The sequence below is a fragment of the Heterocephalus glaber genome, unplaced genomic scaffold, assembly GCF_053883595.1.
Source record: "Heterocephalus glaber isolate CG9 unplaced genomic scaffold, H.glaber_assembly_v1.0 deba00000546, whole genome shotgun sequence".
Lineage (NCBI taxonomy): Eukaryota > Metazoa > Chordata > Mammalia > Rodentia > Bathyergidae > Heterocephalus > Heterocephalus glaber.
This window is the reverse complement of record NW_028258147.1, coordinates 35,023,449-35,050,887: the sequence shown is the minus strand read 5'-3', so window position 1 is coordinate 35,050,887 and position 27,439 is coordinate 35,023,449. Positions and strand designations below refer to the sequence as shown.

Here is a 27,439-nt window from a genome sequence, read left to right as displayed (position 1 = left end):
CTGCTGTCCTGGCATTAATTGAAGATGGAATGAAATGTGAAGATGCTGTGACATTAGAAGACAAAAGTAGAGTAGAATTTAGCTTTTGTATTTGGAGAAGTATGGTCCTAAAGTACAGCTGCGCTTTGTAGACACCAAGAGTCATAGAAACAACTGTTACATTAAATAAAACTGGTGTGTCTGATGATATTGCCTTGGAAATGGAACTTAAGGCAGGACCAAGATTATCATAAAGTTTCCATAGGCATATTTATAAGCAAGTTCACAGGGCCTCAAATCTGACAGAATTGCAGTTTCTGTGTTTGAATTATAATCAGTCTGTTATGGATACTTAGTGAAAGATGCTTGCTATGCAGCTGTTATAGTTTTTATCTAGATGTCCCCCCAGAGCCTCATGCACTCATAGAGCTGGAGCTTTAGGGAGGTGATTGGATCTTGGGTACATGATACTCATCAGTGAATTAGTCCACTGATGTTATAGCTAAATGTGATAGGAGGTGAAACCTGGTTGGAGGACATGGGTCACTGGGGGCGTAGCTCGGAAGGATGTGCATATAGCTCCATCCTTCCGCCCTTGATCTCTCTCTGCTTCCCACCACCATGCCATGAGCTCTTTTCTACTCTGCCATGCTCCTCTGCCATGTTACCCTGCCTTGGAGCCAGCCGACTATGGACTGAAACCTCTACAAACCATGAAACAAAATAAACCTTTCTATAGTTATGGGTGTTGAGTATTGTCTCTTAGAGACAAGAAGATAACTAAGACAGCATCATTTAAAATATGCTTTCCATTTTTGTAGTAACTAACTTTTCCTAAAATCATGCAGTACCCGTTTGTCTTCTTCAAGTTCATCCCCATGCCAGAATCTTACCAATATATAAGAAATGTAGAGAGACTGGGTACTACAGTACTCAGCACAATCCTTGTATGTTTTCTTTATCGTACAGAATTAAAATCCTAGAAAATGGCATAGATCTGTGGTTTATTCCCTCAGTCATTTCAAACTCTGGTAGTAGGACCTATATAGCTACTTGCCTGCTACTTTATATGTCCCACATTTGAAACAGTATACATCAGATTTGTGTAACCATTGGTTTTGTTGGCTTTTGTCCAAGTCTTATGATGATTTCTTAATGTCGTTCTATAAATTTCATTTTGTACTGTTATGAAAACTTTGAAAGTCACAAACCATGGTGGAAGAGTTCATGTAAAGTCCATATTGTACAGAAACACATATCTTTAATGTCTCCAGATTTTAAAAAAAGTCTTAAGGTTAATTTAATGTTTGCTCTTTAGGGTGCAACTTGAAAGAGAGGGCCGAAGAGCTGAGGTGAGCTATTATTTTTAGCAAAATGAGACATATGCCCTTCAATTTCATAAATGTTTTAAGGTAGACAAGTTTAGTGGTTGTACCTAATGTAATTCTTAATATCATTTTTTTAAATCCTATAATTTTTTCCACATTTATTGGAAGTTGTTTACCAGCTGTTTTGTTATAAGTATGTTTTTTTCCTCCTCTTCTCAACCTCTCTTTCAAAAAGAAAAAGAAGCAAGTTTCTGTTAATGAATTAAGAAGATATATATTTTATATGCCTACTGAGCTGAATAACTTAATATTTAAATATTTAATAATTTGTTTTATTATGTAATTGATAAAATGGTGATTTGTATTGATGTTAGTTCAACTATATGCATATACTATCTGGATTGTTTATATGTGATGTAAGAAATAATTTGTGAGTACCCACCAGCTTATAAAAGTGGACCAATTAAAATGCTTTATATTAAAAAAAGATATAGTATTATTAGGAAATGAGTTGAGAGATAGATTAGCAATTGAAAATATACTCTTTTAAGATCATGATACATAGTGTAATTACCATTATTCTCTAATTATTTGTGTTATGAAAATTTGCTTTCATAGAACTGTTTTTATATTTTCTTTATTAATATCTACTTGTATTACATTAAAATAAAAACTAAAAAGGTACTAAACATCTGAAGAAATAATGAAAAACAAAAAAAAGTAAAAAGAGTTGAGAGTAACCACTGAGTACATGAAAATGTAATGTTTGACTTCTAAAATAGAAGATAGAAGATGTTGAATTTTAAACTCAGTTTGAAAGAAGGTAGGAAAAAGATAAAAGAAGTTAAAAACTTGAATGCAAAATTAGGCTGATAGCGATTCCAAATAGACCAGGAATCACAACTGTAAATGAACTTTCTCCCTAGAAGGATTGTTTAATTGGGTAAAAATTAAGCCAAGCTAAATAACAATATTTATGAAAGAGACACCTTAAAATTAAGTATAAATATATAGTAACATATATATTTTTTTTTCTTGATGCTGGACACAATACCAGACACCAGAGCTTAAAGGAGGAGAGATTTAACTTGGCTCATATTTTAAGGAGATTCGATCCATGGTCAGCTGGCTCCAAGACAGGTAGATCATGGTAGAAGGATGTGGTGAGGCCAAGATATTTAGTTCCTGGCAGCTGGGGAGCAGAGCAGGAAAACAGTACCAGATATAGTACCCAAAGTCACGCTCCTGAGACTCACTCAGACACACCCAGCCGTGTGCACCACCAGTCCCCTGGCTCCCAAGCCAGTCCGGTTGATGTAATCCAGCTTAACCATCACAGTGTATAAAACATTAAAGGTGAGCAGATGACAAAAGATGTGCCAAGGAAATATTAAACAAAACAAAAGAAAGCTGAAGTCATTAAGTTAATGTGAGAAAAAATGAACTTTTGCTTAGTTTTATTAAAGATAGAAAAGATCACATTGTAAAGTTTAAAGACTGATACCACACTACAAAGGTGTAATTACCTAGCCTTACAATATATAAAAAAAAATCGCTAGGCTTGCAAGGAAAAGTTGAAAACATGTTCCATCGCAATGGGAGGTTGAGAACAACATAGTCTTTCTAAAAATCTGATAAGGAACACCCAAGACTTCGGACAAAATTTCTAATTAAGACATTTTACATAGATTCCCAAAAGCATCATAGCTCATACAACTTAAATGAATGCAAAAAAATGGTTCTGACAGTGACAAAGACTCATGTTAAAAATGCCTGGAGAATATCAGAGTAAAATTAGTTCTTAAAAATGCAAGTGGGTAAAGAGAATTTCTAAACTAAATTTTTATATAATAATTTAAATATTTTGTGTAAACTAAATGTAACATAAAAGTGTGGTTATTTTATTGACATTAAAATTTGATGTCATTTAATGTGATGGACTCTCTTACATTGATGAATGCGTTATATGTAGGCATACATATACCTAAATGTAATCAATAATCTATTGCAAAAACAGATACAGCTATAAATATAATTTAAAGCAGTGATTCAAATATAATTCATTGTTGGAAGAACTGCATATACAGGTGGTTCATCATTCTTGTTCAGTAGAGGAGAAACTAAGATTGAAAATAGTTATGTGTGGGTTTGTATTTCTTGTATTCTAAAGTAATGAATTTAGTGTTCAATACTTATACACCAAATGTTGCAATCACCTTCCTGTTCTTGTACATGTACTATAATACGATTTTGGTGCTTAACAATATCTCTTGTTCCTTTTAATTAATATATGTTTGAATTTTTAAAAACTGTGCCAGGCCCAAAATTCAGATCTAATCCCAGTCTGGCACTATTTTATTTTATCAATCTATAGGAAATTGTATGAGTGTACTGCTCACCAAGATTAAAGTAAAAACTACCAACTCTATGTAAGTGCAGTTCTTACTGTGAAATCCATCTTAAACTTCGTGTTTGATTTTTTAAAATATTAATGAAAAGTTTATAATTTCAAGAAAGTCTTTTTTTTTCAGTACCAGGAATTGAACCTCAAGACCTTGCGCTTGCCAGGCAGGCACTGTGCCACTGAGCTATACCCCCGGCCCTCAAGAAAGTCTTGAGGGGAGGGAGAAATAATTGGCAGCAAGGAGATTGTGAAGAATCTTAAGAATGCTTTTTTTTTTTTTTTTTTTTTGGCATGGATGAATCTCTCTTTACTAGGCAGAGACACTTAAAGCCAATCTGTTGATCCATTTGTAAACAAAATGAAACAACATTGTGGCAGCTAAACACTGAACAGGACTGAGAACTTCACATATGAAAAAAGAGAGGTTTCTCAGTCTGAATCTGTGGGCTAATATTTTTCTGTGTTTCTCCTGTTCTCTACTTGAATTCTTTACCTACTTTCCTCTTCCTCAATCTGGACTCCTACACTCCATAACAATTTAAAATCAGTCCTAAAGAACTGCTTGAGGAGAATTGTGTTGGCCATTGAGAAAAGATAGTTTTTGGCTAATTGTGTGTTCAGTGGCTTCGAGACATTTTTTTAAATACTGAGAGAAGCAACTTTTCTTCACTCCATCTACCTCTGAGAGTCACTGCACACATTGCGCTGCATCCACCTCTGTGTCCTCTTTACTTTCCACCTCCATTAAATTGGCACAGTTATTTGACTACAATGTGAGAAATGCCCAGGAAGGTGTTCCGACACATTCAGCTATCCATAAGTGGTAGCCGTTAGCAGGAATAATCTTACTATCAGTTTTATGTTAATTATCCAGGTTTGATTGCTGGGAACAGTGAAGTAGAAATTCCATGAGGAGCCAGGCTGGACTGTACTGAGCAGTGCCACCAACCATTTGAAAGCTTCTACCACATGAAAGCCTTTACTTCTCTCCTTTGTTCGATAATCTTGAGACACATATTTTCTCTCTACTGTTGTTTTAAAGGTCATCTTGAATTGATTCAGTCTCGTATCATTTAAGCATGTCCCCTTTTGTTAACCTGTAGGTTAATATTATGATGGTTGATATTTGACAGGGCATTTGTTTCAGTAATTTTGTTTTCAATGAAAGAAAACATAAATTTTTAGAGGAAAAGTAATTTTAGTAACTAGATAATTTAATAGCAGTTCCATTTTAATTTTCCTAGTTATTTGGTCCTAATTTACCATGACTATATCTAGATATGTATATAATGTATAGATTCTATGAACAACTATTTAATAAATTATCTTTTGAAATGTTTTACCTCTGCACTTAGCTTTAGCCATTCTGAAAGTATCAACCCTTTGCTTATAGTAGAAATATGTTAAATCAGTGATACTAGGATATCTAGAGTAAAAGCCAGTTTGGAGTAACAGATATTCTAGGAATCAATGAATTCTGCTTGTTCATTTTCAGGAGGTAATTTAGGTTGTTTTTCTGACCAAGAATAAATTGAAGTATTTAGTGAATTTTCTTCTTTGGTCTGATTTGTCTCTTTTGTTTGTGCTCTTAGGCTCAGCTATGTGAATCATGCAGAGGATCTGGCCTCCAAGCTCCTGCAGTGCTCCCCAAAGAACAGACTGTCTGCCCAGGCAGCCCTGAGCCATGAGTACTTCAGTGACCTGCCCCCGCGGCTATGGGAGCTGACTGATAGTGAGTATGGCACCTCTACAGTGTGCAGCTAAAGCACTTTGCCATCTGTGTACAAGATGCTGCAAGTGTGTATGCATTACGTGTGTGTGTGTGTGTGTGTGTGTGTGTGTGTGTAGAGTGTGTGCTTGTGGGAGAGAAGGGGAGGGCAATCATGTGTATATGTTTAATGGAATTCTGCCATTCAGTTGCTAGCTTACCAGACAGGGAGAAAATGGATTCCTCTTTTGCTATCTCTACTCTGCAGTCTGCAGCTGCGTGTCTTTGTATTTGATTATGTATGTGTCCAAAAACTGATATGAGCAGTCATAAATGAAAAGAAAAATATGATTTACATATTTAGTACTTTATGCATGCAGTACTATTTTAACTGGCTGGATTACACAGAGGAGAAATGATTTATTCCTGTTTGATTCTCAGAGACCATCTTGGTTGTAACAATAACCTTAAAAAGGTCTGCTAGCCAGTGAGCTGAAGAACAGAGTTGGCCATTGGCTGATGCATTGAATTGACATGTAAGAACTGAAGACATGTAATTCATTTCAACTACATGGGCTCTTGGTATTTTTACAGACAGCTCTTTTCTGTATCTTTTAAAACAAAGCACATTCCTGGGTGGGTTTTTGTTTTGTTTTTACAAAAATATTCGTATTTACACAGGCTTTTTCAATTACATTTAAAGTATTTGGGGGAGGATTTATGGCTAGGAGGATCTAAGCTTTCTTTCCAAGTGTGAAACAGAATTCTTGTGAAATTCTGCAAAATACTATTGCAGTAGGAATATTTTTATTCAGTGGTGAAACATTCTTCCCAAATTCCCATTAGAGTTATTTTATCTCATACTCTTTTCTGGTTGCCTTAAAAATAACATACTACATATATACATAAATATGTGTATTTATTAATCCTTGTACATCATTAATAGTAAACACAATGTTAATTCCTTTGTCTCTAGGATCTTAGACTTTTTTGTATCCCACTGCAGTATTGGATTCTCTTTAACAGCAATAACCCTTAACTAAATCTCAAGTAACAACTCTTGAGTATTCCTACCTGAAATCTTTTTTCATATTTCACACTTATTTTCAACTACTTTTTTTTTAACCCTGAAGTAACTATAGTTATATTAACCTACTACTCTGTATGCTTAACAAATCCTTATTAACCTTTTACATATTCCCAGCTCACATTTACTCTATATATTGCCCTACTTCCTTTCTGAATGTCTACTCACTGATCGTTATAAAAAATGATCCCCAATTTTTGAAAAAATTAAGGTGAGTTCTCTATGAATTGGTGACATGTCTTCCTGTCCTGAAAAAGAATGATGCAAATAGGTTCATTAGTTTATGGCTTGTCACACTGAAACGTATGGTTTATTTTCCTTGTGTGGTGTAGGTTATAACTTGCTATCGCTCCTCCTTCCTGACATCTCAATCCCATCTGACTTGATGATTGAGTTTAAGCCAGGATTTTGATGGTCTATGGATTCTGAATTCTGTAGTAGTACTTTTCTGTTAATACAGACTTATTACCCACTTGCCTCTTAGTTTATCAGCCAGTGGTTAAATCCAGTTTCTATCAGTGGGTAAATGCCTCCACATTATCACTCGGCAGCAGACTGCCAACAGAGACAGCCTTGTCCCCATCATTAACAGGCACAATGTATGCAGAACACCAGAGGGGAATTAAAACCACAAAAAATACCTCAGGGTGGTATTTTTAATATGAGAATTTAATTTGTAATTTCACAGATTAAGAATTTTGGCTGCATTAATCCCTTTATCAGCTCACAGCAGGCTATTTGCAGAAGCATAACCATAAGGCGATATTCATTGGCAGAAACACGTCTTTGCATAACGTTAAACATCAGGAGCAGTGAAACCTTTTGAAGGGGGGAGAATAAAGATGAAAAATCATTATATTTTTAAAGCAAGATTCTGCTAAATGCCTCCAGTAACAATTTTCAGTTACAGAAATGCTATTTCTGTGTCTCAAAGATAACCATTATGAAGCATAAATCTAGTCACAAGAAAGGACAATCCCAGTCCTAAATACTACAGTCATTTCCATTTACAACAACCAACGTGCCTATATTTGTAAACATATTTACAAAACAAAGAATTCCCACACTCCAGAGACTTTGGGAATTTGTTCCTTTGAGTGAAATGACTGGTTTTGGTGACTCTGCTGTCTGGGCTAATACTCTGCAGACTATATTTAGAAATCTTTAAAATTCTTAAATTTAAATTTCACATTAGTGAAGAGTCTTTTAAAAGTTCACTGGCCAATGGTGGCGGCAGCAGCAGAGCCTCTGACGTACTTCCCTTCCGAGGAGACCTAGAAGGAGGTCCTCCTGGGCAGAAGTGTTCCAGAATCAATACATGGTCTGTCTCATTAACCTAGTCAAGGTTCCAACTCACCAGTTCTGGGAACCTCACTGCCTTAGTCTACTACACAGACTGCGGTGATCAAACACCGTAGAGTGCATAGAGGGGGGGCTTAAACAGTAGCATTTGTTTCTCACAGTTTGGGGGCTGGGAAGTCCCAGATGAAGGTGCTAGCAGATCTAGTTGCTGGTGAGGACTCTCACCCTGGCTGATAGAGAGCCACCTCATTGTGTCCTCACAGGTGGAGGGCACATTTCTCTCTTCCTCTCCTCAAAAAGTAACTAGTCCCATTGTGAGGGTCCCATTCTTGGACCCCATCCAATCCCTATCCCCTCCCAATGGCCCCTTTTCCAAATATCAACACCTTAGGGGTCAGGGTGTGAACATTTGAATTGGGGGAAGTGTCATAATTGAGTCTCTATGTACTCTCATTCCCTAAGATCACTCATAACATTTTTTTAAAGAATGTCCACAGAAGTCAAGTACAGTACTTACACAGGCTAGAAGTGAAACTGGTTTAAAAGGAGATCAGGAACAAAAACAAGTTAATAGTGGGCTCGAGCCTTGTTGGCCTGCTCTGCTCTGCCATGCTGTATGATGAGTTTCGATGTTGTTGGAGCTTGGAGAACATGGGACACTGCAGCCTTTCCATAGATTCGTATAAAAACGAAGTGGTAGGTCAACCATGGTGGTGCACACCTATAATCCCAGCACTCAGGAGGCTGAGGGAGAAGGATTGCTGTGAGTTTGAGGCCAGCTTGGGCTGCATAGTGAGTTCAAGGCCAACCCGAGATACATAGTAAGACCCTGTCCTGAAAAGCCAAAAAAAAAAAAAAGAGAGAGAAAGAAAAAGGTGATTTGCTTTGGAAGAATATTTAAGAATATAATACCTTTCTTATTTTGTTATACCTTGAATCTTCATCAGGCTACTGTTTTAAATAAAACAATATGAAATAGGAAGAAAAGGTCCAATTTGAAATAGGAAGTGGGAGGGGAAGGGGAAAGGAAAGAAGGGAAAGGAAAAATTATGAGAAAAGGAAAAAATGGAAATAAAATCTATATAAATAGGGAAGGGTGGAGGGGGTGAAGGGCACACAGGTAATGGGGAAAAAATAAGAACCAAGACACATCATGTACAGGTACAAGTACCCAATGATAAATGTAAACGTATTGTGTTCCTAAAATGTGCCAGTAAGAGAATTTAAACAAAACAAAACAAAAACTTAAACTTTTTTCATCAACATAGCTGGCATCTGCTGTTCCCAGCAGCCACCAGAGACCCAGCCTGAAGAGCACTTGCAGGGAATACACCTGCACAGGTTGCTCTGCAGAGCCTCACCATCTGGACCCAGTCAGGGGCATAGCGCCAGTGACCTAATCAGTGTGGGGGACAGAGTATGTCTGGAGGCCACACACACAGCGGTCAAGGAGCACAGGCAGGAAGAGAGAGGGACCCATGGGCCAGTGCTTCCATGGGGTCAAGGCTTCATCCAAACAGATTTCTCTTGAGGAGTTTTATCTGGTAAATTTAAGCAAGCAGACTGCGGTTCCCAGGGATCACACTGTGGCTGCAGAATAGCCACACAGTTTGTGTAGGGTGTCAAGGTTTTTGGGGCCATCAGGCAGGCTCCTTCTCGATGTCCCATAGGGAAGTTGTCACCAGTGAGCATCTGTATAAGGCAGATAATTTGGATAGACCAGATTGAGGAACAGGTGTGTGGGGGAAAGTGACAGAACTGGAAACTCTCAAGGGTGATGGCCCTGCTTTTGATGTGAGAAAGTCCAGCTTATGTTCAAAATCGATGTGGAAGCATATTAAACTGTATGCATTTGTTACAATCACATAATATTGAAATTTAGAAGTATTGTTTTAGTGTGTCATCAAAGCAGGGATTATAAAAGCATTAAGCATGAAAAATGGTGCAGTTCCCTGGAGATCTGACAATTAAAGTTAGCTGATTCTGGTGACACCATGCCCTTCACCCTCTGTCCTGAAACCCCAACAGCCTTGCCCCACTTCTTCACAGAGATTTAATTACAGAGAAGCAAGCGGAAGGCTGGTTTAGAAGAAATTCATTACTCTTCCCAAATACACCACAGAGCACTCTCCTGTGTATACTATCAAGTTACATAAATAATTGAAGCTGAGCTACCCTTGTCGGAGTAAATGAACAAAATACACTTCATAGCAGAGTGCTTGGTTTTATTACATTCATTTGCTAATTCACAAAACTCAAATCCAGTAAAAGCACACCAACAAATTGGTACAGTGTGAAGAGCGCTGAGCTAGGAATCAGACCACCTGGATTCTAGCTTTAGCTCCACTATTACCTAACCAGGCAATTTTGACAAGAGCCTTAGTCCCTCTGGGCTTCTGCCTTCTTATTTAGAGAACAAATCGGATGAACACAGCAGTCCCAAAGGACTTTTCCTGATTGCATGTTGGTAGGTTTTTCTGTGTAGGCCTATATGCTACCCTAACTGCATGTTATTGTGTCGCTCCATGCCATCTTTTGAAAAATAAAATGACCACATCCACTTTCAGTATATCTACTGCCACCAATTCTGTCCCAATTCCTTTCCAACCATGCTTTTGTACCCACAACTCCTGAACTTGGTTTCAAAGCTTTACGTGTTGTTCTTTTCCCAATCTTCATCTTGATGCATCAGAAGAATTTTTAACATATCACCCACCACCCACTCCTAATAACATTTCTTGCACTTTGTTTCCAGAGCAGGATTCTCTCATGGTTTTGTTTTGTCTCCCTAAACTCTGCTTTTCAGATTCCTTGACATATTTCTCCTCATTTGCCAGACCTCTCATTATGAAGAGTGTCCCAAAGCTTAACCATCAGCTCTTTCTCTCTGCATAAACTCGTGGGGATTCTGATGATCTCACCCAGTCTCAAGATTCAAACATCACAGAAACACTGACAGCTTCCAAGATTCTATGTGCAGCCCTGTGGCCCCTGACTTCTTCAGGGTTTCATATTCAGTTTCCTTCTCAGCATTTCCACCATCTAGTAGGCATCTCAAACAATATTACCAAAACAAAATTCCTAATTCTTTCCCCAAACACCATTCCTCCAGCTGATGGGAGTTAACCTTACTCCTCTTCTTTTGTCACACACCCTGTCCAGTCTTCACTGCATTGCTAACACCCCCCACCCCCGCCCATGCCCTCACCACCTGTATTTACCTGTATTTTTACAGCTCCCTCCTAACTGGTTTTCTTCCCGCTCTGCCTGCCTGCCTGCCTGCCTGGTGTCAGTTCTGTCTGTTTTCTCTCTTGCATTTTGTACTTGCTCTCTTTCTAGATAAATGCAAACCTTACTCTCTCACCTCCTTGTGGTCTCTGAGCAAATGTTGCTTGTCATGGATGCTTTCACTGACCTTCTTCTACCCCAAAATTTCTGGTTTCTCCACTCTGTTTTGTTTGCCTTTATAACATTTACCACTACTGTATTTATATCTGTTCGGTTGTTTACTGCCTGTCTCCCCCAGCCAAAATCTACAAGCACAGGAATTTCCTGATTTATTTGCTACAGGATTCTACAATTCCTAGAATAAAGTCACTCAGTAAATACATCTGCTGCCTCCACTTCCTAGTCCTCCATTCTGTCCTAAATACTTTTCATGAATGAATGAAAATTGGCACAAAGAAAGGACAAAATATATGGCTTCCAAATCAAGGTTAATCGTTCTAGATCAGAGTAATGTGAGAGATCATCTCAGCCATGGTTCTGAGAGAAAGGCAGACTCTCCCATTGTACATGTATGTGCATGCGTGTATGTGTGTGTGAAAATGTGTGTGTGTACCTGAGACAACTTGATATTTTAAACACTAACATGTACTACAGTGTTCAATGTGCTGGACATCCAGAATTCCACCTCAATGTCCAGTTGTTTTAAAAAGAAAATATTATAATACATTTATAAATATATAAATGAAAACTTTTCATTCTGTCCTCAGTGTCTTCTATTTTTACCATCCCAAATGTGAAATTGCAACCAGAAGCTGGAGAGAGTATGCGGGCATTTGGGAAAAACAATAGTTATGGCAAAAGTCTATCAAACAGCAAGCACTGACGAGCACAGTATTCTCAAGAGAGCACAGGTAAGATGGCATCCTTTACCTGAAAATTAGTATTTAATGCATATTGAATAGATCTTTAAATGAAATATTTGAGACTTATTACCTCCACTCCTAAAAACTGTCTTCTTTGCCTTTTGGGTTTAGTATGTCATTTGTGAACCATTCTAATGAGGCAGAGTGCAGTTAGTTATTTCTCCATTTTCAGGCACTTACCAAAAGTTATAACCAAAGTTATATTTTATGTTGCACTTTAGTTATATAGCCATAAGCAAACCATTTGAGTCATAAACAAATCGTCTTAAGCACTCACACATTCTTCCTTGAGGTTAGAAAAAATTTCCTTGTGGGCAGTGTATCTTGCCACAGACCTGCTTTGTTTGGCTCATGCAATTTTTAAAAAATTAGTTGCTCTTATTGTAAAATTGGGCAATTTTACACAAAAAGGTCTAGATTTCTAGCTTTTCTTGAAAAGTCAGCAACTCTAGCACTACTGCACTCTAACCCTTACCTGAAGGTTTCTGTGTGATTGTGACTGTGACTACCTTTGGTGAAGGCAGTGACTTCCCTGTTTAGTTTAGCTCAGTTCCCACGTGGACCACCTCACCGCTTCTGATTCCTGTCTGGCCTGCAACACAGACCTCATTATGATTCAGCTTATCTTTGTCACTACTTGATTCTTTGACCACTCCTGTTTTGCAGATAGGGAGCATAATCTAAACATGACAGTGTTTGAGCATCTCAGCCTGTCTCAGCCATCACATGTGCTGCTTGGTGACAAGTAGGAGACGGCTGTGTTTCTTGATTGCCATTTGGAGATGTCTGGGTGTGGGTGGGTGTGTATCTGTGTGTTTCCTTTCGGTGTGACACAGTACTGCAGAGCAAATAGAGAAGGAGCTTCCCTGTGTAGGGTACACTTGTTACACTGTTTCCTATGGAGAGTGCCCACTTGTACTATGTTCCTGGGAACTGTCAGTAGTTAAATGGAATAAAGCAAGGGACATGTACCATATTGCAGAAGCAGTTCTTCCTTCTTCTAATCTCAAGAATATTAAGGGGCTAACTTGACGGTGTAGCAAAGGCACTAAATTAAACTTCACATTTTCTGGTGGGTGATCACTTGTGGTTAAACTATTTCAAGACTTAACTTTTGTGTACTCTCAACATGGGAGCTTATTTTGGGTTAGGGTTATGATGGTGACTTATGAATAATTTAGAGACAAAAGATTACCAAGTAACTATGCTATGTAAACACAAGTCAGAAGCTGTTACTATTCAATTTACCTGCTCAATTGGTAAGAGTGGGATTTTTCCTTCTTCAGGTTATTTCTCCCTGTTGGATAGAAAGTCACCTACAAACACAACTTTATTGAGTTGGCTCCCACTCTGAATTTCAACTGGTCAAATAGTGGAGCTGAGGTGGTTTTTTTGTTTATTCATTTGTTTTGGTAGCGGGGATCAAACTTGGGACCTTGCGCTTGCAAGGCAGGCGGCAAAACTACTGAGCTAAATCCCCAGCCCTAGAGCTGAGGTTTTGACCAGTTACCTCCTGGTTCTAAGAATAATTTTGATTCATGAAGGTTGTAACATATGCTTTTTAAAAGTATTTAACCTCCTTTATCATAATGAGGGCCCCTGGCTTTATAAATCCTTTAGCCAATTCAGTAGTACAAAACAAAAAAGTGGACTTTATTTGCACCACTAATACTCACACGTACGCATGCGTGTGCGCGCGCGTGCACACACACACACACACACACACACAGGCCTGAATTTCAATTACAGGGCCATGTCCTTTCTTCTTGGCTCTTTCTCATCTCCTGACCTGAGCCTGGCCAGTCAAAGCTGCTAAGGACGTGTTTTAAGTCAGCTTATCCTTGTAAAATAAAATCAAGCTGACTGAACAGAGCATTGCCCAAAATGTCTCAAAAACTGCTAATTGAAAAGATACTCTTAAAAGGTGCTCAGATCTGTACTCATCAGTATTTGAAAGCTTTACAATTTTAAATTTGGTGGAGTTTTTGACAGTATGTTTTTGAAACTAGATCAAAGGTTATATTGGCACAGTGAAAGCTTTTTCTGTAAAATTACTTGAGAACGATACAAATATTTTTTCCATGAATTTTGTCTTTTTCACATCAACTTTAAAGCTTCTATATTATTGTTGTTCCAAATCCAAATACCTCAGCTTGATTCTACATGATATTGAGGAAACATTATGTAAAGGTACAATTCCCCATGAGAAATGTAATTGTGTTGTATACCTACAATGTACCAATAAAAGAATTTAATAAAACAAAATAGGACAGGTGTCACAGTTGATCAAAATACTGTGGCTTCCCACATTTTGTTATCCTCTCAATTTTTCTCCTCTCAGAAAAGCTGCAGGAAAGCTGGATTCTAACAGTTTTCTGTCAGATTGCAGAAAAAGAAATCATTTTAATGTCCATCTTTGCAGGGTTTATTTTTTTAATTGTAATCAAATGGAACCATCTTGGAGATCAAGTAATACAGCCTCTTTATGAGCCTCATATACCATCTAGAATGGCCTTACTCTGAGCAATAGCTGAGTATCAAAGTATAGACAGTGTAGAGCAGAAAGCCTACCCAAATAAGGCATCCTTAAAGAAAAATATGTAATTCTCTAGACTTTGATTTTCTTATTGTTGTTGAATTCATTAACCCTTCAGAGAAGACTGTGGCATCTTAAATCTTCCTTGAATGTCCTAGTTCTTCGAAAAACCCAGAGATTGGGAAGGGGAGGAGAGGCGAAGAGATGGGGAGCCCAGAGAGGCTGGGTGTAGGCTAGCATTTTAACCACCTCTCTCTGGGGAAGGACAGGGGGAAATGTAGACAGCAGACTGTATCGGTCTATCTTTAAAAGGATTGGGGGTGAGCAAAGAGGGGTGTTCCAAGTCCTCATTTTGCTCCCATACCTTGATGCTACATTATGTCTTTGCTTGCATACTAGGATCACTTCAATTATTTAGTTAATAATGATGAATTTGCATAAATTGGCCTTGGTGGAAAAGCTAATGAGATACATTTTGCTTTGCAGAGAGAGCGATTTGGGTTTTAGAATCTTGTAATGGAATTAAATAAGAAAACCACAAGCACCTAAGTTAAAAATAGGACAGGTATATTGTATACCTAAAACATACCATTGATTAGAATGAATAATTGATAATGCAAAATAGGAAGAAAAGGTCCAAAGGGGTAGGGGTAGTGGGAGGGGCAGGGGAAAGGAAAGAAGGGAAAGGAAAAATGCTGAGAAATGGAAAAAATGGAAATAAAGTCTTTGTAAATAGGGAAGGGTGGAGGGGGTAAAGGGAGGGCTAGGAATGGGGAAAAAATAAGAACCAAGATGCATTATGTAAAGGTACAATTCCCCATGAGAAATGTAATTGTGTTGTATACCTACAATGTACCAATAAAAGAATTTAATAAAACAAAATAGGACAGGTGTCACAGTTGATCAAAATACTGTGGCTTCCCACATTTTGTTATCCTCTAAAGATATTAGCAGACTAAAGGTTTCCTAGATTGTTCCCACTTATTTTATTGCCAATGAGAAACAAGACTTCTGCAGTTTGAGAAAGCCTTCAATCTGAGTATAGAATGTTTTCCCCATGGACAAGCCCAGAAGCTACATGGAATCCAACACCCATTAGTGTTGCTTATATCTGCATCTGATGATACCAACATACTCCTGTGCTGTTTGTTTTCCAGTCGTTCTAAGCTGACAAAGGAGGTGCATGGTCACTGTCTACTTCTCCTTTCCCAAATACAAAGGATAAGAATGCCCACACTCTTTCAGACATCTGTTTTATCATTGTTCTGAAATAATATGTGCTCATTATAGAGCATTTCTTTTCAATGAATTAGTGGATCTTCAGACCCCATTAAATTCATAGTATATTTGTGAATATCTAGGGTATGAAAGAATTTTGTTTGGTTCAAGGGCAAGAGGTCAGCTGCACTTTGTTGACCCTTTTCTTACCTTTTAGTAAATTATCTCCATCGGTCCACATTATTTACGATTTATATAACAATGAAAAACATTGTCATACTCTTTCTGCTTGATTCAGTCATTACATAATGATTTCCTAAAAGTAGTCTGTTTGGGTAAAAAAAAATTAGAATGCATTAATTGGTAGAGAAATTTTAAATAAGATAAAGATTTTTTTTTTTTTTTTTTTTTTTAGGAATCAGATTCTAGACAGAATCCAGTGCCCTGGTGCTTCAAATTGTCTGGCATCACCCTCTGAACATGTAGGGGACCAGGGCTCTTACACTCTGGGCACCAGAACCCCGTGTAGTTCCTCAAATATAGTTCCTGGTGCCCATGAATCTGCATCTTAAAGAACCCCAGGGGATGTTGATGCAGGTAGCCTTTGATCCACAGATAATGAAATCTTCAGTAGATATACAGGAATTATATATTTATGAAGTAAAATGATCAACTTATTTGAATCAAGACAGGATAAAGACAAACTGGGAAATAATGCTTCATCACATATAAGAAAGCAGTGTCATTATTCCTCCTTTCCTCTCTCCTTTCAGCTCCTCCTTCCTTCCTTCCTTCCTTTAAGGATGAATAGAGTTGTGTTGCCCACCACTAGCAATGTATGCCTAGGGAAATTTAAATTTTTAATTAAGTTTAAATTAAAATTTCCTTACTTCAGTAGCAGTATCATGTTTCAGGTGGTCAGTAGCTGCATGTAGATAGGAGCCCTTATTGAGCAGGGTATGTTTAGAACATTTCCAGCATCCCAAAATGTTCCACTGGACAAGGGATGAAGAACATTTTTCCCACCTACCTTTGCAAAGAGGCGTCAGGAAAAGTAACCTGAAATCATGAAGTGAAAATGTATTTCAGTTCTAGATGATAACCACTTATGGGGAGTCCAGAGTGTGCTAGGAGGAAAATTCTTCAAGTGAAGACAGAGGCAGGGGCCCAGGTGAGAGGGATAGAGACTGATCACTGAGAAGGACAGAAAGGAACAACACTGTGCCCAGTGCCCACAGGACTAGGAGGGCCTGGGAAATCTGGCATCGGGGTCTTTCAGGAGAAGGTGACACAGCCAGGCTTGCTCAGTTAACAGGCTGTGAAAGGCAGAACAGCTAAGTAGTGATACAGACAAGCTTCACAGAGACCAGAATGTCACTCGGAGTCCAACAGTAGCTTTAGTTTGTGTGCCATCTCAACCCTAGAAACTGCTCCTGGAAAAGTAGACACCTATTGCTCTCCTCCACGCTGTGACTTCATGGTGGCTCACTTTTTTGTCTTTGCCTCTACTCACATTGCTTTCATGTTCCCTTCACTTTGTGGCTTCCAGTGACTTGTTTCTGCTTATTCATGGATTATTCACCTTGCTTATTGTGATTTCTCTTTGTCCCTGTACTTCTGGTGCAGTCTACTGCTGAGCTCTTGTTGCCTCAGATTCAAACCCTCGCAGAGAAAGCTCTTATTGGTGAAACCATCATTATCAAGTAGAGAGCAAGGCTGTTATGTCAGTCACTCCCACAGGAGCTGCTGGCTGCTTCTGGGTCAAGTTCTGAGCCATGTTCCAGTCAGCTGAGCTGCTGGGAATGGGCTGGCCCGGCCTATTTAGAAGGAGCCCTCAGAAGAGGACTCTGGGCTTAGCCACACAGAAGAGTCTGTGAAACAAGCAGGGTAGCTGAAAACCACCTTGCCTCGCCTGTGCAAATCAGTCCAGAGGGAAACTCCATTTATAATTGTAACATTTAAGACCTGCACTTACTAAAGGTTTTTTAAAGTTATGGTGCATTTTCTCAACTATAGACACAAAAGGAGATAATGCCTATTAGATTGTCTCACCACATAAAAAATTCAAATATTAGATCTTGGTTTATTTCAGTTGCAGGAAGAGTTCTGGTTGTTTTCTATAAGAATAATTATTTTCTGCATGATCCTATAATTTTTTTTGCCTATCAAACAACTATAGTTGTACCATCTCTTTTGCCTTATACAATTGACCACGGTTGTAGAAATAGGCAAAGAAGAAAAACAAACCACAGTGTTTCTTGCAAATTTTCCTTGAAAGAGTCCTTGGTTGTTTATATCACCTCCACATTACTGTAGATTAAGGCATGTATCTAACTTGAGAAATTGACAGTGCACTAAACCACAAATGCATGATGCATGCTATGAATATCAGATTGGGAAGAGGCCGGATATTGTCCGGTTTCCTATCGACTTCCACCCCCTTTACCTTCACTCCCTCTCTACACTGGGGAATCTGTTATCTCCATGCAACTTTAATGCCAAGTAGCAGGCAGAGGAAGTTTGTCTGTTCTGTCCCCCTTTCTCCCTTCTCTGTCTGTACCCTTCCCTTTTTTGGATTCCCTGATCTGTGCATTAACACCACCCACAACCATGTGAAAGGGTCAGCAAAGGACTCTTAGCCTTAGCTATCTAGACTGCTTCATATGTATGAGGATTGCCACAGAGCAGAATGAAAATAAAGTTATATCATGCTCTATCCAGAGTGCACTTCTAAAGTACTTATTAAATTGTATATTGACACAGTGTCATTATCTACAGAAAAGTTTGATGAGTAGCATAAGGAATTACTGATATCCTTTCCTCGCTTTCCCCAGATGTTGACATTTTACTACATTTGCTCCATTTGTCATACTGTTTTTCTTCTCATGTCTGTTGTACACAAATGTGTGTACACACATGGTTTAAAATCATGCACATTTGCTCCTGTATCTTTAAATATTTCATTTTGTGTTTTTTGTTTAAAAAAGGAATTCAGAATGATTTTTTTACATTAAAAATGATACGTCTTGCCATTGTTTTTCCTTTTCCACATTCTGACTGAGTGTTTTTTAAAGCAAAATGACTAAAAAGGGAGGCAATTGGCTTGATGCTCCACAAATCAGTTCATCTACCCATGGATCTTTGCAAATTGACTATATTTTTGTGATTCAGCGTTTCCAGATTAGATGAGCTTTCAAATTAGGGAGGAGAGAAAAGCAGTGTACTGCAGCTTGCATTTTCTGGCTTTTTAAAACCCAAATTAATTTCTTAGGGACTGTTCAGCCAACAGCATAGTATGAGTAAAGCTTTCTTACAAGTCGTAGGCACAAAATACAATGTAGCTACTAGCCAAGATACTCGTTACAGTATTTGGCCAAATTATTGGAAGTTAGCATTCACCCATAACAGAGTTATAATCAGTTAAGATGCTCTATTTTTTTCTTTGAATTTAATGTTGATTCTTATGAATTTGTAATACAGAGGGAATTGTCTATACCCTAAGTGTACTGTATTGTATTATTAATACCAGTATAGCATCTGAGTCCCACTAAACTGTCTTTGTGGTCTGCTGATAGTCTAAGAAGTGTCTGAGCATAAAAGAAGGCTGCTTGAGTTGAAGTAGGCTGATGGTCTGGGATGACATTCGAATCCATGGAGGACAGTGCCTAAATGATAGTGTCAAAAAGAAGCTCAAAACCACTCACATTATCCCATGGATTCTCCTCGTTCCTCCTAAGATACTCCTCACACAGGAGCTTTGTGTGGTAGAAATGGGGTATGGGATCAGAGAAGGCTAGACATGGAGGCCCAGGGACAAAAGCCAGCACTTTACATCCATAGACATAGTAAAATTCTAGACAAACAGCAAATGCAGTGAGAACTACTGCAATGTATTTCCATAAACAAAATTAACCACTTTAGCTAAATTACTACAAGTATCATTACCAAATTGTTTGCAATACTCTGAGATGCTTCTATGAATAAACTTTTTAAGGACATCAACTTACTTGTGCAAATGAATAATTTAGAGTCTTCTGGAATTTAGGATAGCTATTTCTTTTACCAACTTACACAAACATATACACACACTTTCAGTGCAATACACAGTCAGAAAAAATAATTTTCAGCACTTTTAAAGTAAAGATAACATCATAGAGCAGTCAAAGGATTACTTTCTCAGCTGAGGAAATAATATTCAAGTTTTAGAAAAAAATTATAAAATAGAAATTGATGGAAATATGTCTCATAATAAATATCACCATATATACCAAACATGGAATCAAATACTGTACTTGAATGAGTTTATTCCCTGTAAATTATCACCATCCTCTTAATATAGTTTGAATTATGTATAGTACCCTTGGATTTTTAATTGGTCTGGATTATCATTTTCAATACAATTAGTAAAATGCCTTCAATTACATATAATAATTACTGTAAATGGGGCTATTGGCCTAATTACTATAAATGGGGAAAGATGTGTGATTATCATGTCCAATTAAATCATGTACAGTATTTATTATACATTATTACACACAATGGTGGAGTGATAACACATAATTATATTGTATCATCCCTTAGTCAACAAGCCTACTCCCTATTAAGCTACCAATAGTTGTGATCCAAGGCCAGATTAAATCACTTACTGAATCTTTCTTCCTAAAGTAATTGGGTCATTCTGTGAGCTGGGAGCCCACTAAGTTTTAATGTAATTAAATAAACTGATTCTGCACAGCCAGGACAAATCTGGAAGGAAAATAATTATTTTACCTCCATTAATTACGAATGCCCAGATTATCCTGTTTTGTCAGTGTCAAGAATTTAACCCTCCCTGAGCCCAATACTAACCTCCATCATACCTGCTTGCTTTTATATGAATGTGTAAAAACCGACACTCCTAACTAGTGGCAACATTTAAAATATGCTTGAGGGGAAAGGGGGCTTTTCTTCACTATGACAAACATTATAATCATCCCTGGTTTACAAATGCACACTTAACGAGCTTATAGCACCTAATTAATTCTGCAAAGGATGCTGTTTGACAGTGTGGGATTATGAGAATTGCATATTGATAGTAGCAGGAGAAATAAATCTATTTTCTCTGCGTAAGGTGGGGTGTTCCTGTGTTCTTTAGAAACTGGCACATCTCAGAGGTGTTGCTCTCAAAATGATCTCAGGATGGAAGGAAATCAGTAATTACAGAGCCAGGCATTCAGTTGTGTCCTAATTTTCCCACCAGTTTTTCAGTGTTTCAGCCGCCTCAGAGACTTAAAGTATTCTCATTAGGTAGCTGCAGAGACAGCCGCTTTTGCCGACTCCCTCATTCTCTCACCCGCTTTTCCTTTTTCTCCCCCTCCATTCCTGCCTTGGGAGTGACTGTGAAGATCATTTGCTCGAATGATTGGCAGGTTAGAGGATTCGATCAGATGAGTTCCTCTTAGTGTGGGTCAAAAAGGCTAGTTAGCAGGAGCTGTCGAAAAATGCCAGCAGCATTCGAAATGGGAAATGTCATGACTTCCAGGCAGGGGGTGCCACCTGGAACAGAAAGCCCTCAGCTCATTAGCAAGTTACAGGATGCAGGCTTAACTGGAGGGAGCAGGGAAGGGAAGATAATACCCAATAGGGAAAATGATTGTGAAGTGGAATTGATTTCATGTATAATTTGTTTATCACTAGAGGAGACAAATGCTGTCCTTCTGACATGAGCGGAGGAGTGTGGACTGTGAATGAAGCAACTTAGCATAATCTCCAGGCTGCGCTTTGGATTTAAAGAATGCAGACTTCTTTATTCTTAACTGTGGAAATGATCAGGTCATGTTACATTAATTAAAGCTGACACACTCTCAAATGTTTTATCTGGGCAATTGTGGCAATTCCAATTCAACAGAAATGGATGGAGATGGGCAACTTTAAAAAAATAAGAGGGATTTTTTTCCCCTCTGTTGATGTGGAAGACTAGCCCAGTTGCATACTGAATTATAACAGGGCTAGTGTTTATATTCAGTGGTTGGCTAGGCTGCACAAATAAAGCCAGGTTTTCTGATTCACATGCAATTGTATTAATAGAGGCAACCGTGTGCCTTTTGGGAGACTTAGGCCTAATCCATGTTAAAATAGATAGGTGTATTTTAGAATATAACTATATCATATTGTGGTATAAGGTTAAAATTTAATATTCATTTTTCTAAAAGAGAAGCTCTAATTTCATTACTGCCTAGATTAGAATTTTATATCCTACTATAAAGTCAACAATTGGCAGTAGCTTTTTTTACAAACAGAATTAAACTAATATGGTGCCCTTAGAGAGAAAATTAATTTGTAAGTCAAAAACCATAGTGACAAAGCAGAAAATAATATTTTCTAACATGCACTTACTCTAAGCTCAAAGTTTAAAACTTCCAGTGCTTTTGCAATGTATTAAGTGGGCCTTAGTATAAAGCCTTTTTCTACCCAAATTCCATTAGCAAATGTATTTTTGATAAGAAACTTTTATGATATCATTTATCTTTTACATCTCGTTTTAAGTCACATATGCCCCAGCTGCAAGTCTTTCTAAATGAACACTAAAGGATGTTTACTTAGCATCCAAATTCTAGTTAAAATGCATATTTTCAAAATGTCTTTGCCCAGTTTCTCTTTTCCCTTAAATATGAGACATTTTATGAGGCAGTTATTAAATAGCCAAGGCTTGTTTTATCAAGCAGCCTCAGACTGCTGTCTAATGTCAATAGGAAATCTTAAAACCTCCCAGTCAAAACACTGGTGCAGAATTCTCTTCCATATTCAGCATAAAAAGCTTAGCATTAAGCTACTGGATATAGTTGTCAAGATACACTGCATTAGTTCTGTCAAATCTAAAATTTAAAATGTCAATGTGAATCCATTCATCCCCTCATTTGGAAATTTTATTGCTGGCCACGAAAAACAGTTGTAGTTTTTTTTTAATTCTTTCCATAAAATGCTATTTTAAATGGTTCACCTGAAGTTAAAATTTTTCATCCTTCCATAGTAACTCGATTTGTTAATAACTATAGCTCTATTAGGAAAAAAAACTATTTTTTAATTGAGGGCTGGGGATGTGCTGTAAAGCATTTGCCTAGCATATGTGAAGCCCTGTCCAATCCTCCATACCATGAATTAATTAATTAATTAATTAATTCTGTGAGTGAGTGACCAACCAGCCAACCAATGAAGAATTGACTGTAGTTACCCACATGTTGACTTCCCAGCCTTTGGCTCACCTTTAAGTAAGAAGCCCTCACTTCTCAAGACAAGCAATCCAAAGGTGGGTAGCCATGTGGAGTGGAGACTAATGGTCTGTGAGTGCCTTTCCTCGTCACTTACCCTCTGTCCACTCCTTGCCCTCAACTCAACTTTCAGAATCAGCTCTCTGTTCACCAGCTTCATAGATTCTCCACTATTTTGCATTCTTAATTCATTTCCTCTCCTTTAACTAAAATAACCTCTAGTACTTATTGATATATATATGTCTATATATATTCATATTCTTATTATTCATTCTCTTTATTGACTCTCTCCATAGATGTATGGATTGAGTGATCATGTGCTAAAACTCTTGCCTTCAGATTTGTGGATTCTCCTCAGATAAGGTCCATAGGTTCTAAGGCAAAGGAATGACATCCTTATAGTTGTCCTCTGTATCAGCAGATCTCAAAGTGTAGTCCGTATGAACTCTGGCTCCACAGAGGCTTGGGGGATTCAAAACTACTTTTAGTAGTGGTACAGAATCAACAGTGGTAAAACTGTTGGCTCTTTAATGTAAATACAGGCAGTGGCATCAAACTATATTCCTGGGCACTCAATTCTTCACCACCATACGATTGAAATTTTTTAAAAAGCAGATTTCACTTCATTCTGTTCTTAATGAAGAAGTAAAAATTATTAATTTTATTAAATCTCTACCTTTGAGTAAATGCCTTTTTAATATTCTTTGTGACTAAATAGGATGTTTGCATAAATCATTTCCACTGTATCCCTATTCACCATGCTTGTATCAGAGAAAACCTCTTGGGTACTTGTGTGTATTGCAAGCTGGAATAGCTGCTTTTCTCTTGCAACATGGTTTTTATGTGAAAGAATGGCTGGAAAACTATGGTTATTCCAACTTGGTTACTTATTTGACATATATATTATTTTGAAATGAACAAAAAATGAGTCTTCCATTCATGGAAAACAACCAGTAACATTTTCTGCTACTGATAAAATTAGAGCTTTCATTAGCAAATTAGAATTTGGGGGAAAAAAATTTTTGATTTGCCACTGTGAACTGGACAGTTTCCCAAAGACCTTTCTAATGAGATTGGTTGCAATACACACAAATGTGATTCTTTGATACATATAGTGAAATGTGTCAACACTTGAAAAGATTTGCATAATTCATTGAGCCAATATTTTCCAAATGATCAGTGCATCATGTTAGCAAAATCATACATGAATAAATGGTCACTAAAAGTGTAAAAAAAACTAAGACTTCATTGGTACAATCTCAGCTTGCGCGGTACAAATCAACTTCTAAAAGACTACCGCTTGAGTTTTGTTGTAATATAAAAGAACAAATATCCATAGTTATCTGAAAGAGCTATTAAAATACTTTCTTTTTAAACTACCTACCCATGAGAGAGTTCCATATTTTTGCCTTTTGCTTCAACCAAAGCAAAATATGATGGCAGATTGAATGCAGAAAGAGTATGAGAGTACAGCTCTCTTCCATTCAGCCTGCAATGGAAATATTTGCATAACTGTAAAGGTGCATAACCTCTTACTAATTCTGTTTGGAAAACATAGTTGTGTAATAATGTCTTTATGTTAACATGTAATGGCTTTTTAAATGAATTAAATATTTACAAATAGCAATTTTATTTTTGAATACGGTAAATTGCAGCAATTTCTATCAATGTAAACAGAAAGCTCTTTGGGATGGAGGTGTCCTCTGTAACTTTTAAAGACTATCAGTAGTTTCTAAGACCAGAAACCAAGAACCACTATACTATGTCTATAGTGATATATGTTTATTTTAATATACTGATTATGTTGGTAACATTTTCCCTCTTGAAGAAGTTACTATTCACTGCAAAAAAATTGCTCTATAAAGTTACTCTGGTTCTATCAATTTAATTTTAACATCTCAATTTTTCTGGAGTACAGCAAATAAAAGTTTATGTTCACAAAGACATCATCTGAAAATCATAGTGGAATGTCACTTATCCCTTAATGGTTAGTAGATCATTCATTAAGCCTTTTGCTATATATTAGTTTGGGGGGCTGTGATTTTCCCTCATTTAGCTCCACTAAGTCTGACCTTGCTGGCAGAGCCTCTGGCCACATGATATTAAATCATTAGGGTACTGTACATAGCTTACTTGTAGCACTCAGAAAGGCTGTCAGAAGAGTCATGAGTCATGATCAGACATAGTATAAATATGACTTCTTGTTAGTTGAGGGTGTTGGGAATCATGTCTCAGTGATGATGAAAGTGACTAAGACACCTTAGTACCGTAATGGTAGTTATACTACAACTGTGTTTGTACTACTTTTACACTTGTGTCTTTCTTCTGTTCCAGCAGCTCATCCAGGATACAACACTGCATTTAATCTTTATGTTTCCTCTGCTGATCTATGATAGTTTTTCAGATGTATCCTTAGTTTTCATGACCTCAATAATTTTGAAGAAAATGGCCCAAATATTTTGTAGACTGTCCCTTATGATGTTTTCTTTTGATTATATCAGGGTACTGGACTTGGGAAAGAGTGCCATTCAAATGAAGTGCCTTTCTCATCACATCCTGTCAGGAAAGACATGACATGCATGATTTACACTGGTAATACTGACCTTAATCGCTAGGTTAAGACAGCTGAGGCTCCTTCAACTTGCCAAAGATTAAAACTAGACCTGTATCTCTCACCATGCACTAAACTAAAATCAAAATGGATTAAAGATCTAAATATTAAAATAGAAACTCTGAAACAGTTGAAACAGAGGTTAGGTAGAAGACATCGGTGTAGGAAAAGATTTTATGAACAAAACCTCAGTTGCCCGTGAACTAGCACAAACAGCCAACAAATGGGATCTCTTCTTATTAAAAGGCTTCTGCACAGCAAGAGAAACCACCAGCAGTGTGAAGAGACAACCCACAATGTGGGAAAAAATCTTCACCTGCTCTTCCTCAGACAAAGGTCTACTATCTCGAATCTATAAAGAACTTAAAAAGATCAGACCTCCCAAATTTAAAGACCCAATCCAAAAATGGGCATCTGAAATGAACAGACATTTCTCAGACAAAGAAGTAGAAATAGCAAATAAATACATGAAAAAATGTTCAACATCACTGGTCATTCCAGAGATGCAAATGAAAACAACGCTGAGATTCCACTTCACTCCAGAAAGAATGGCTCCTATCATGAAATCAACCAGTAACAAATGCTGGTGGGGCTGTGGGAAAAGAGGAACCCTGCTCCACTGCTGGTGGGAGTGTAGACTGGTGCAAGCACTGTGGAAATCAGTATGGAGATACCTCAAAGAACTAGGACTGGAAGTCCCATTTGACCCCGCTATTCCACTGCTGGGGATCTTCCCCAAAGAATTAAAAGAATCATACCACAGTGATATATGTGCACCCATGTTCATAGCAGCGCAGTTTGTAATAGCTAAAATTTGGAAACAGCCCAAATGCCCATCAACTGGAGACTGGATAAAGAAAATGTGGTTTTTTTATACAATGGAGTACTACTCAGCCATAAAAAATGAGAAATTAGAGACATTTATAGCTAAGTGGATGCACATTGAAGCAATACTGTTAAGTGAAATAAATAGGACACACATGTGTAAATACCGAATAGTTTCCCTGGTGTGAGAAACTGAAAGTGTAAATAAGGACGAAATGTATAATAGGCAATGTGAAATAGGAAGAAAAGGGGCAAAGGGGAAGGAAGTAGGAGGGCTAGGGGAAAGGATAGAAGGGAATGGGATTAATATGAGAAAATGGGAAAATAGGAACAAAATCTTTGTAAATAGGGAGGACTGGAGGGGTTGAAGGCAGGGCTGGGCAAGGTTGAAAAATAAGAACCAAGAGAGACTATGTAAAGGTGCAAATTTCCAATGATGAATGTCATTATATTGTATACCTAAAATGTACCAATTATTAGAATGAATAATCGATAATGTAAAATAAGAATAAAAGGTCCAAAGGGGTAGGGGTAGTGGGAGGCAGAGGGGAAAGGAAAGAAAGGAAAGGAAAAAATTCTGAGAAATGGAAAAAATGGAAATAAAGTCTTTGTAAATAGGGAAGGGTGGAGGGTGTGAAGGGAGGGCTAGGAATGGGGAAAAAATAAGAACCAGGATGCATTATATAAAGGTACAATTCCCAATGAGAAATGTAATTGTGTTGTATACCTACAATGTACCAATAAAAGAATTAATACAAAGAAAAAGACAGCTGAGGCTTTACAGCCAATGTGTAATATCCAGGAAACAAAGTCACAGAAGCAAGAGTTCTGCACAGGTTCCTAATGGAATAGACAGAACTCAGGATGATTACTAGAGCCAGAGGTGGTGGCTCTTGCCTGTAATCCCAGCACTCGGGAGGCTGCTGCAGGGGGATCCTGGGCTATGTTTCAAGTTCCTGGCCACCAGAACTACATACAAAGTGAGACCCTGGAAAAGCTCTAGCTTTTTAACTGAAACTAGTTTGGAATGGAGGAGTCACCAA

The 27,439-nt window shown here is 37.7% G+C and overlaps 1 protein-coding gene across 5 annotated transcripts in view; it reads left to right on the top strand.

Annotated features, from left to right (window-relative positions):
• Positions 1-27,439, top strand: part of Cdk14 (cyclin dependent kinase 14) — a 617,491-nt gene that overhangs the window by 517,962 nt on the left and 72,090 nt on the right. For 4 of the 5 annotated variants that reach the window (XM_021242623.2, XM_087204731.1, XM_087204728.1 and 1 more), the window contains 2 exons: positions 5,304-5,443; positions 11,804-11,947. In XM_021242623.2, the coding sequence (XP_021098282.1) occupies positions 5,304-5,443; positions 11,804-11,919 (256 nt within the window). In that variant the 3' untranslated portion in view covers positions 11,920-11,947. Of the gene's footprint in view, positions 1-1,297; positions 1,332-5,303; positions 5,444-11,803; positions 11,948-27,439 lie in introns of those variants that run through there. The other variant, XM_087204730.1, reaches the window with a different exon arrangement.